A 12665-nucleotide genomic window follows, 5' to 3' on the forward strand; every position below is an offset into this window, starting at 1 on the left:
TGGTACCTGCAGAGTGGTGTACTATTCAAGCCTTGTGTTTCATGGTACTGCCCATGCAAATCTCTGAGGATACAAGAACTTTTTGGTCAAATACTCACCAGTGCAGGCCATTGTGTAGGTGAGACTCGAGTCCCCTGAAGCATAACTGGATCATTTCGAGGTGCCCAAACCAGTGATCCTTCCAGCAACAACACTATAACTTCTTCAGCATGGACTTTCACCCAGGCATGTTGCTTCCAGTTACAGCCATCAAATTCCACAAAGATCTGATTAAAAAAATAATTTAGCCCTTTTCAGACAGAGTAGAAAAAAAATCAATTTTTACAATCCCTATTGATGAGAATACAGCAGCTTTAATCAGAAAAATTGGGATTAGTATTTTAATGATAACACTGAGAACCATCACATCTGCATAACTATCATATTTCAAAAGAAACAGGACTAGAATTCACAGCAATTACTAAACTATGAAAATTTATTTATCCCCCAAACACACACTACTGGTTCCAAATGCTGCATTTCTCCGCACAAAACTAAAGATCTGAAACTTATTTATCCCAAAATACAACTGGTGACCCAAAGCAAGCCTCTTGTACATTGGGATTGCTAGAGAATTTACAGACACCCACTTGGCATTTCAACAGATGGCGTATATCAGTACAGATAACTTTGTAAGTGACATTTACCGAATCTAATCCTTCAGACAGGAAAGCCTGTGTTTATGAAAACCACTCTCTATCAGAAGTTTTGTGTCACCTTGAACATTAAACTTCCTGAATCAAATGCAAGTATTTCTGATGGCATCTAGAAATACTTACTAGATTTTTAATGACATTGTAAGTACAACATAAATTGCACTACAATTCTAAATCACTGTTCTCAGATACCATCCTCATTTTTCCCTGTCACAAATGGCAAACATCAAGTCCATACGCAATTATACTGCAAGAATGCTAAGAACAGGAACAAGTTACAAGTCTCATTCCATGCCCTAACAGTTAGTGCTATTAAATGTTAAAATGAAGTTGCATTCCAATCTTTCAAATACAGAACTTACATACTACACACATATAACCAAAAATAAGTCAGGTGAACAGAAAGAAATTCCTAATCAGTTAAGAAAGACCTTAATCTGGATAGTCAAAACAGAGTTTTGTAATAATTGCAAGATCATTGAGGGTAACAGACCGCTCTCTGCTTTACCAGTAATCCTCTTTAATAGAGGTATTGGAGACCGCTCATTCTCCTCTTCCCCACCCCTTCCTCCAGACTCAAAATCTGTCCAGCAAGAGAGGGAAAAAACATGAAGCAGCTTTCCTGATGAATTCTTGATCTCCATTACTTCCTAAGCTGCCCTGCAGAGAAAGACAACTATTTTTCCAGATATCCTTCCTCAAATTCAACAAGTTACATCAATGAAGAAAGTTTGACTAAACACCTTTTCTGTTTCTGGGCCTGTACCTTTCTTAATAATATATCTGTGCTATTATGGCAGTAAAATATGACATTAAGAAAGGACTATCATGTTAAGAGTAGAAAGCGGAATTGCTTGTTTGTATGTATGATATTAGTCAGGTAATCATCTTATCATTCTCTTATGTTATATGAAAAAAGTGGCCAAAATGAACTTCTGGAATGATGCTAGCTAGATGCTAGAAATACACATCTTTTCTTAAGATACTTAAGAATTTGATTAAAAGGAATAGAGATTTTATAAACAACTACACAGAAAAAACACTTCTTGCTAGCAAAACCCCTTAAAGTAGTTGACAAGGATTAATAAAGGCAGCCAAATTCAAACAAGCAGTAAAGCAAAGCTTACTGCTCTGTCCCAAAGAAATAACGATACCTATTAATTTACTACTTTATACAACACTTGAGTCAACTTGTGACACACGTGAAATCAGACTATATGTAAATTTCTTCCAGTCTTAACCTATGAGACACCTCACACTTCTATGAATCATTACAAATTGATAAATTGGAAAAGCTCTACTTTTAGCTCCAAATGTAACAAGTTACTCCTTGGTTTAAAACACAAAAAACACAGAACAAAAAAAAATTCACCACAGCCCTAGAAAAAATAGTATTTGATGAACTTCAAGATGGGTGTTCCACTTTTCTTTAGGATGCTTACTAAAAATTGTGAGAAATACCGCGACTGTCAGCAGTAGCAATGGTTCTGTTACTTAACTCAGAAAACAGACTTTGCATTTTTTGTTGTTGCTTTGTTTTTTGAAACCTCAGATCCAGAATCTGGGTCAAAAAGAGAGCAAAGTCTTACAACATTATCATATTAAGCTCATCTCTCTTCCTTGCAAAACAGAGAAGTCATGGCAAGTTTGTTTTACACACTTTATGTCCAATACTAGGTTTTCTTCCACTTTGGTATACAAGAAGCAATAAATACTATGTATATAATATATATACACTATTCTTTTATACAAGAAGGAATACATATTATATATATTATATATACACACAGACAGCCTGACAAACTTTGATTTACAACCACCAAAGGAAGGCATTATTAATTCTAAACCAATACCAGGTAGAGTATTTTCCTCGACACAGATATGGAAAGCAGCTGTTCCAATCCAATGCAACACCACACATCGCATTAGGAAAAATTATGCCAGTAGTTTCCCAAAGATCACACCAAAGGACTGCAAGCCTCAAGACAAACGGCTACATTTTCACTTCCTGTTTCCAGAATCTACAATAGAAACTGCTTTCTGTGTACTGGGTATGCAAGAAGCAGAAGCTGACTTGCAGAGCACACTGCACATACATTACTTTGTATGACTACAGAATATAACTACAGCATATTCTTCAACTGATGCCTCATACACTTAGTGGGTATGAGAAAACCACTAAGAGAATCCTGAAAGATAAGCCTAAAGCAAGGACAGATTAGACAGACTGGGGAGTGAATAACAAATATTCGCTTTTGATATGTAAAGTCATAAACAGCAATACTCTACCTCTGTTGTAAAACTCAGAAGCTTTAAGCAAAGATGTTGCATTATAGATTAAAAAAAAAAAAGAAGGTTCTCAGTTTAATTTGAAAACTTAATTTTTTTTTTTTTTTAATTAAAAAAAATTTTTTTTTGAGTCAAAAGGGAAATGTCTGCATGCTAAAGCCCTGGAAACCCTGGAATAAATTACCTCTCCAATATATCAATGGCCCTGCAATTTGTGGGGTCACATATACTACCACCTGCTGACCCTTCCACGTTTGCTCACGACTAGTTCAGACAACCCACTGATAACAACAGCAACTGTGCTTTTCTAATGCCAAAACTTTTGAACAGTGTTATTGATGATATCAACAAGATATGCAATTAGTGCTGGTATGTCTGTATTGCATAAAAGAAAAAAATGATGCTGCTTAGACAACATGCAACTGCAAGATTTTCCAAGTTCTCCTATACCAAAAAATGCCTTCCTTAAGCAATATCTAATTATGAAGAATAACAATTTTAGTAATTTTTTTTAATCTACAAGAAGTGTTATTGCAACTCAGAAAAACAGAGGGTACACGAACACCTGTAATTCTCCTAGCTTCCCCCCCTTTTATTTATTTGCCTGTCTGTCCCAAGAAAAGTGACGCTAGAAAGCAGAGCTGTTGCTCTGCTTTATTTGATATACAAAGACAGCCCGAAGTGTTTGTCTAGAAGGCACAGTTTTGTGTAGCTGTCACACTAACACTCAGGTCTTAATACACTCTAGAGAACTATAGCCTGGTTCAAATAGAATTTCTCCCCAAATTTTCTAACACCAGTTCCACTACAAAAGTAGTAACAAAAGACGCAGTATATATAGGACACAGATATTGGTCATTTTCATCACATGACACAGGCTCCAAACATGATTTCTGACAGAACTACTGGAGCTTATTGCATTATAATTTGCACAAAGAACTAATGTAGATGCTATCTACGAAAAACATAAGAAAAACTTGACATTTTAGGGTTTTATATAATTAGGAAAAAAAAGGAGGCAAAAAAATCCAAGTTCAAAAATATCCCTTAAAATGGTCTTAAATTTTACCTAGTTTTGAAAGGAAGGGTGGTCCATCAGTTGCTAGAGAGTAGCCAGAGACCCAGGTTCAATTCCCTGCTCCATCAGAGGCTTCCTGCATGACCTTGGTCAAGCCATTTATTCTCACTGGCTGAGTTTCCCCATCTGTAAATTGGAATAATAGTACTTATGCCCAGAAAGGAGGCACTGGTAGGAATCTATTGCAGACTACCAAGTGAAACTGGGTAACAGGTTTGTCCATGACCTCTTACTCATTAAGATGTAGAAAGAAAAGAACTCCGTTGTCAACAAATAGGAGAGGAAATAAGAAGGTAGATATAGATAGTGAGAGTTCAACTTGCGAGACATCTGAGATCTCATGCAGCTAGTACCACCATTAATTAGATCTAAAAAATTAAACTACAGCAGTATTCCAACAGCTAATGCATCCAAAGTGTTATTTTGGAATCCATTATGGCAGACAACAATGAAGTTTACACCTATGCACAAAAAAACCCTTTGAAGCATGATTACTGATCTTTTCTTACAAGCAAAGAAGAAAAAAATCTACCTGAAATATATATTTGCTATGTGTTTTAGAATGGCTGATTCCCAAAACTAGGAAAATTACGGAAAAAATCAAGGAGAAAAATCCACCTTTGAAATAGTTTATATTGAGCCAGATAACAAATGGATTTGAACATATGGCCAAAAACTCCACAATTACTACATGGAACAACTATGCTTAAAGGCTGATGCAGATTAATAATTATCACAAAATAGTTGAGGTTGGAAGGGACCTCTGGAGGTCATCTGGTCCAGCCCCCTGCTCAGGCAGAGATATCCAGAGCCAATTTCCAGGTCTATGTCCACAGAACTTCTGAGTATCTCCAAAGAGGAAGACTCAACCACCTCTCTGGGCAACCTCTGCCAAAGTCTGATCACCCTCACAGTGGAAAACTGCTTCCTGATGTGCAGACAGAGCCTCCTGTGTTCCAGTTTGTGCTCATAGCCTCTTGTCCTGGCACTGGGCACCACTGAAAAGAGCCTGACTCTGTCCTTACTGTATCCTCCCTTCAGGTATTTATGTACATTTGTAAGATTCCCCCATGCCTTCTCTTCTCCAGGCTGATGAGTATTATCCCATGGTATTGTACCAAGCAGACCCTGGAAGAGGCCAAAGTCTGCTCTCCCAAAGTCCAGGGCTGTGAGCTAGATATTCACCCTTTTCACTTCCCTACAGATCTTGAACTCCAGCATTTCATGGTCACTGCAGCCAAGGCTGCCACTGACCTGCATATTCCCAACGAGCCCTGCATTGCTGGCGAGAACAAGGCTCAGCAGAGCACCTCTCCTCATTGGCTTCTCTACTGCTTGGGGAAGGAAGTTGGCATCAACGCATTCCAGGAACCTTCTGAATTGCTTATGTCCTGCTGTGTTGTCCCTCCAACAGGTCTCAGGGTGGTTTAAGTTCCCCATGAGAACCAGGGCCTGCGAACGGGAGGCAGCTTCTATCTGCCTCTAGAGGGCCCCATCTGCTTGTTCTACCTGGTCAGGTGGCCTGGAGCAGACCCCCAATGTATTGTCCTCGCCTAATCTTGTCCTCCCTTTAATCCTAACCCACACACATTCAAAAACTGAAGGAAAACTATACAAGGAAAGTTTCCCATCTTTCTGTTTCGCAAAAGGAGCATCATAATCTAGTATAGGCAAGACACAAAAAAGGGACTCCTGGCAGCAAGTATTGACAACACATGGCAGTCGCTACCAAGCAGCACTACCTCACAAAAGCATCATCAGTTAGTTAATCAATGATAACAAGAGGTAAGTAGTAAGACTTTTTCCAACTAAAGGTAAGTACAATAAAAACAGTTTCAAAAGAAAACATACTTACAAACTACAGAAGAAAGTAATCCTGCCACTGATAGAAAAGTCCAATGCCTTGATTAGACAGGGCATCTAATCAAAAGGAAGTAGCACAAACTATTAGATATAGACAACGATGGTTTGAAAGCGAAAGCATGAAGCATCATGCAACTGAAGTCACAAGCACAACGACCTTGAAACAATAACTATGCAGAGGAAAAACAGAATTTTGTTTGGATTCTTTAATCAGCAGTCGAAACTGGAAGCATTAAGCATCAAGTGTAGAGAGTACTCTGACACTATCAAGAGAAGTTACTGTATAACCAAGCACATTTTATGACCATTTTAAAAAACTATTCAAGGACCAAACAGAAAAGGATACACAAACTTACACCGCACTTGCTAAGTCTTACTGGAAAAAGATTTCTCCCAATGTTTCCGTAAGAACGTGACATGGCTGCACATATGCGCTGGGCTGGGGTAGTTAACTTTCTTCACAGTAGCTGGTATGGTGCCGCGTTTTGGATTTGTGATGAAAAAAGCATCGACAAAAACACTAATGTGTTAGTTGTTGCAGAGCAGTGCTTAGACAGAGCCAAGGACTTTTCAGCTTCTCGTGCTGCCCTGACAGTGAGGAGGCTGGGGGTGCACAAGAAGCTGGGAAGAGAGACAGCCAGGACACCTGAGACCCAGACTGACCAAAGGGATATCCCATACCACGTGGCATTCTGCACAGCAATGAAAGCTGGGTGGAAAACATAGGAGAAGGGAGGATATTTAGCGTTACGGCATTTGTCTTCTCAAGCAACCAGTACGCATGATGAAGTCATGCCTTCCTGGAAGCGGTGGCTAAACGCTGGCCTGCCACTGGGAAGTGGTGGATTAATTCCTTACTTTCCTTTACTTGTACACGCAGCTTTGCTCTACCAATTACACCATCTTTATTTCAACCCAGAAGTTCTTGCAATTTTACCTCTCCTATTCTCTTCCCTATCCAGCTGATGGGGAATAAGGGACTTGCACAACTTACAACTGCAGAGGCATTCCACCCCCCTTATCACATCCCTGATTCTTGCATTTCACTGTAAATGAGAAGTTACAGAATCCCTCATGACACTTGATTCTTGAGAAAAGCAGTCAGTGGAGACAAAAAAGACGCTGTTCACCAGATGAATGCAGATTTTCCCATGCTGATGTCTATCTTTCACATCTTGGAAGACAGACCAGCCATCAGAAGAAAATGTGGCATAAAAAGCATTCATAACACTTTGTACTTAGGCCGTCAAGAAAGTATCAAAGAGTGAGTGGAAAAAATGTACATCCGCTGCTTTGCGGTCAGCTCTCCTTCAAAGAACAGTATTTTACTTGCAAAGCAAGTAAAAATTTATTTAAAAAAATAAAAACCAATGTCCTGTTGGTCTATCTACAACTCTCTTCAATCAAGAAGCATTAAAGATATGCCCTACCTACTGGCCTGAACAATGTCCATCCATCCCAGTATTCTGCTTTCAACTGCGGCAATATGAGGCAGTGAATGAGACAAAGACGGGAACACCTTCCACGGTCTATTACCCTTAGATACCCTTCTGACATGCAAACTCACGCAAGTAACTTGCTGACGGAATGATCACTGCAGGACAGAAGAAATTGACACTGACTAGAGTGGCATAGAAAGCAACTGATACCATATAATCCCAGCTTGTTGTGAACCTTCCTGCCACTTGCACGGTGTCCCAGCTTCAACTCCCCACATGCAAACTCTTCTTTCCAGATCTATTGCAACCTGAATGCCTTTACAAGCTCCCTATTCAGTACCAATCAGGTAACATGAAAATTCTGCAGCAGACGTGTACCCGCAGACACCCTACCCGATATGGGCAGTATATGTACTTTTTCACCACATTCTTCCCTACTGCCAACATGGCTTTCAAGTAGCATCCCAAAACTGCTTGAGGGCGCACAGATCTAAATCCAGTCCTGTAGAGTTGCAGCATTTTTCATCTACAGTCTGGAGGATGCATAAAGTGACGTAGAGAAATTAGTTGAAATACAGAATCACAGAATCGTCTAGGTTGGAAGAGACCTCCAAGATCACAGAGTCCAACCTCTGACCTAACACTAAGTACTCCACTAAACCATATCACTAAGCTCAACATCTAAACATCTTTTAAAGACCTCCAGGGATGGTGACTCAACCACATCCCTGGGCAGCCTATTCCAATGCCTAACAACCCTTTCCGTAAAGAAGTTCTTCCTAATATCCAACCTAAACCTCCCCTGGCACAACTTTAGCCCATTCCCCCTGGTCCTGTCACCAGGCACGTGGGAGAACAGACCAACCCCCACCTCTCTACAGCCTCCTTTAAGGTAACTGTAGAGAGCGATAAGGTCGCCCTGATATCTGTGGTTAACTCAAATATTTCTGATACTTGCAAAGTAAATTGAGCTTATTCCGCAATTCAGGTAGTTCTTAAATATCAGCTTTATTCCATGAAATTGCTTATGAAGAAGACACCACAAAAAACATGTAGTAATCTAAAGTAATACTGCTTTTCCAATATTAAAAGACTATTTTAGCAGCTTTCTGAAACACTTTAAATGTTATACTTTTTGCCTATTCTCTGGTTTCCTGCCTTGGAAAGGCACAGATATAAAACTGTTCTATATTTCTTAAAAGCCAACAAGAGACTATGGGCTACTAAGTGAAACTACCTTTACAGGACACCACAAGAAAACACAGACTTCAGTCACTCAGAGCAGAACACATTTTATTCTAGCTTTCTTCAGACCTCATCCACATTATTACTTTATCTTAGAACAGTAATTCCTTGAAGTGTGGTTGACTGCCTGGTGCCAAATCCTCACTTCTGGCTGAGTGAATTATAAAAAAGACAACGTTTCTGATAATACATCTTAGTAGAATAGTTCAGTAGGAAGGGACCTTCATAGATGATCTAATCCAACGGCTTGACCACTTCAGAGCTAACCAAAAGTTAAAGCATGTTACTGAGGGCATTATCCAAATGCCTCCTGAACGCTGACAGGCAAGAGGCATCAGGTACCTCTCTAGGAAGTCTGTTCCAGTGTCTGACCACCCTTACAGTACAGAAATGCTTTCTAATGTCCAGTCTGAGCCTCTGGTGCAGCTCTGTGCCATTCCAATGCATGTTCTCTCACTGGTGACAAGGGAGAAGAGACCGGCACCTCCCTCTGCACTTGCCCTCCCCAGGAAGTTGTAGAGAACAGTGAGGTTGCTTCTTGGCCTCCTCTTCTCCAGACTGGACAACCCAGGTATCCTCAGCCTCTCCTTGCAGGACGTGCCTCCCAGCCCTTGTACCAATTATTGTCAAAGTGGTGTTCATTTTGTATGGAAGGTTCCACGACAACATTAAATATTCCACATTACAGAACTATGAAAAATCCACCTGAAGTATTTTACTCAGTTCACATTTAAGAATTCTTTCACAGCCTTGGAGAATACAGTGTTTAGAGACAGCTGCATCACTGAAACAGTGCTGACTGAAAAATTACTGATGAAAGGAACTAGGTTAGGAACATGAAAGTTATGAATTTACACACACACACAAAAAGAAAGCAAACTACTTCCTATGCTATCAAGCACAGAAGTTGATTTTTCCTTTTTCAAAACAGTCTAACAGATGTCACATGGTTGAACAGCAACAACTAACCAGGAAACAAGTGAATACTTTTTGTTGGGCAGAGATCCATAAAAAAAAAAACCACCCAACCAAAAAAACCCCACACAGTCCACCAGTCCTTCCACCAAAACAGTAGTAAGATTGTAAGATCAGAAATAGCAAAAATTCATTACATCATAGTCATATTTGAGTCAGATGGGACCATAATGCAAAGGTACCGATACATGTCAAATGCAGTCTTCTACAAGAGTAGCTCTTCAGATCAGGTCTTAGCCCCAGTATGTTTCCACACTTCAGGTGGAGTCTCCCACACCACTCCCAATTTACTTTTGAAGATCCCCTCTTCTAAGCTTTTTTTTTTTTCCCTCCTTAGACAAATAAGGCATCAGCTAGAGTGCATCACCACAATTCTCAGCCACAGCTGGGGGGTGCCAGGCCAGGCCACCAGGAATTTCAAAGCTAAAACCAACATGCTACTTCTTACTCAAAGCTTTAGTTGTCTGTTCTAATCTGCTCTCTGCTAAAAAACACAGTCTTCCCCAGTTTCTTTCTTATATGAACTAAGGCACCTTTAGGTAAGAGAGAGAAAGAGACGCTTTTCCTAAAACCAGGGCTAAGAAAGCAACGTCATTTTAAGAAGGCAAGAAAACTTCTCAGTGTTGGAACTCCGCAAAGAAACCCAAAGAACTTGTTGCGACAACAACAAAACTAAACTAATCATAAAGGCAGCCGACAAAACTCTTCACAAACACAACTGCATTCCTGTACCACGGGTCATTTTAAAAGCCAAAGTTCTCAGACACCTCCAGAGCACGTCTTCACTCCCGATGAACACTTGGAGAACTGGCACACACAAAGAGAAACAGCATGGATGTCTTTTGAGAACTCTTCCGCAAGTCTTCACTTGAGTTTCAATGCGCTTACTAGAAGTAAGCCAAATGAAACCAAGAAAAGCATTTAAACACGTTACACGCAGCACAAATCGCTACCGCTGAAAACAGAACCGAAGACAATAAAGCCGCTAAGCCCAGCTCGGAGCGGCGTCTCTAGACACGGAGCATCACCGACGCTGCTCGAGAACCCGTAAGGGCCTCGCAGAACCCCGCATCCAGAAGTCGCGCGCACACGCGGCAGCGGCACGCCGCAGCAGCTCGCACCCCCCGGCTGCGGCAGCCGCCCGCCCCCCGCCCCGCAGCCCCGCGCCCCGGCAGCTCGCGGGGCCGTCCCGGCGGCGCGCTCGCCTTAGGCCGGGCCCGCCTTAGGCCGGGCCCGCCGCTCCCCGGCCCGTGCGGCCCGTGCGGCCCGTGCGGCCCTGCGGGGAGCGGCGCCCCCCGGGGCGGCGCCCTCCGGGGCAGCGCGCGCGGGTCGCCGGCGCGGCGCCGCCGCGACCCCCCGGGGAGGCCGCGCCCCGCAGCCCCGGCGCCTCGCCCGCCCCGCAGCCCTGCCCGGCAGCGGCCCGCACCCGCGGCGGGAGGCCGCGGCCCGCGCGCGGCCGGCCCGGCCCGCCAGCGCCCCCCGCCCGCGGCTCCTCGCCACCCCCGCGCCCGCCGCCGGGGCCTCACCGCCAGGTCCTGGGGCACGGCCCCGCTCATGGCTCGCACCGTGCCGCTCCGCCAGGCCCGGGAGGGCAGCGCAGGCCCGGGCTCCGGCCCCGCCGCCTCGCCCTCGCCCGGCCCCGCCGCCAGCAGCAGCAGGAGCCGCTTCCCCACGGGGGAGGCCGCCACGTCCGCCATCCCCGCCGGGCAGGAGCCGCCGCCGCCGCCGCCCCGAGCCCACCGGTCGCCGCCGCCCCGAGACACCGAGCGAGCGACCGCCCCGCGCTGGGCCTCCGAGCGCCGCCCGCCCCGCTCCCGGCATGCACCCGGCGCAAGCCGTCCTCCCCCTCCTGCCTCTGCCCCACAGTGCCCCGCGCCGCCCCGCCTGGCTCCGGCGCCGCTGCCGGGAGGCCCGAGGCTCGCGGTCTGGGGCGGCGGCAGCTCGGGAGTCGTTATCTAAAGCTGGAGGTAAACGCGCGTTTAAAAAGCAGCGTGGTGACAGCCGTGGCTGCGGGGTCCGAGCGGCAGTTTGGAGCGCGCCAGGTGGGCGTGAGCTGGCCGCGGAGGAATGGCGGCGGCGCTAGCCCGGGCCCGTCGCCGCGGGATGTGGCGGATTTCAAACGGCGCTTGGCAGGCGGCGAGTACCGTTTCACATCATTGCGTTACGGGGATGCTGCTGCCAGGATTAGCCGATACGCTTGAACAGTCCGCACGTAGAATGGTGCGGAGCCCCAGCCCTTGTCCTTTCCAACATCCTCAACCACAACAGACGTAGAGTGCTACACCTAGAGATGGGCACTTCACGGCTTTCTGCTCGTGCACCCAACAGCACTCAGACTGCAGTGAGGAGTAGGCGCTTTGCTCAGTATCAGAACAATGATCTTGAGGACATTTTTTCTTGTCCTTACTGTTTCCTCACTCTGGGAGAGTCACAGTTAACTTGACACTGAATCATCAGGAAAGGCAAGTTGTTTGCTTTTACCTACATGTATTCCAAATAACTGCGTCAGGTTGTTTTCAGATGACTGTTTTATCTTTGTTAGTTTCTGGTTACAGAGATACAGTTTACTGGGACGTGGGTAAGATGCTGAGTTCAAGTTTGTATTATGTGCCTGTCCTCAGAAGTCTATTTCTTCATTTCATCCCATTATCTGTACTTTTTATTATTTATTATTTTAGTCACCATGCGGGATGCAGATAAAATACGGGTCAGGTTCCAAGACACATTATTAAATCTAGAGAAGCTGAGAAGACATTTTTTTGGAAGCTGTATCTGCCCGTAGGAATTTCTGAGATAACTCATGAAATACATACCTATTCAACATCACTCAGTGCCAGGTCCTGCACTTTGGCCACAACAACCCCCTGTAGCATTACAGCCTTGGGGCAGAGTGGCTTGAAAGGTGTGCAGAGGAAAAGGATCTGGGGGTGCAGACTGATGCTCGCCTGAACACGAGCCAGCAGTGTGCCCACGTGGCCAAGAAGACCAATGGCATCCTGGTCTGTATCAGGAATAGTGCAGCCAGCAGGGAGGTGATCGTCCCCCTGTACTCTGCTCTGGTGAGGCTGCACCTTGAGTGCT

General features: G+C 44.2%; 1 protein-coding gene across 3 annotated transcripts in view; it reads right to left on the bottom strand.

Annotated features, from left to right (window-relative positions):
- The window catches only part of KDM3B (lysine demethylase 3B), a 53712-nt gene extending 42409 nt beyond the window's left edge, over positions 1-11303 (bottom strand). Inside the window, exons 1-3 of one of the 3 annotated variants that reach the window (XM_067005410.1) lie at positions 11111-11232; positions 4054-4188; positions 99-266 (exon numbers count right to left, since the gene is read on the bottom strand). In XM_067005410.1, the coding sequence (XP_066861511.1) occupies positions 99-143 (45 nt within the window). In that variant the 5' untranslated portion in view covers positions 144-266; positions 4054-4188; positions 11111-11232. Of the gene's footprint in view, positions 1-98; positions 267-1203; positions 1225-4053; positions 4189-11110 lie in introns of those variants that run through there. The other 2 variants (XM_067005409.1, XM_048057279.2) reach the window with 2 other exon arrangements.
- Positions 11304-12665: the final 1362 nt, after the last annotated feature.

This window comes from Anser cygnoides, chromosome 14 (genome assembly GCF_040182565.1).
Source record: "Anser cygnoides isolate HZ-2024a breed goose chromosome 14, Taihu_goose_T2T_genome, whole genome shotgun sequence".
In the NCBI taxonomy this organism is placed as follows: domain Eukaryota; kingdom Metazoa; phylum Chordata; class Aves; order Anseriformes; family Anatidae; genus Anser; species Anser cygnoides.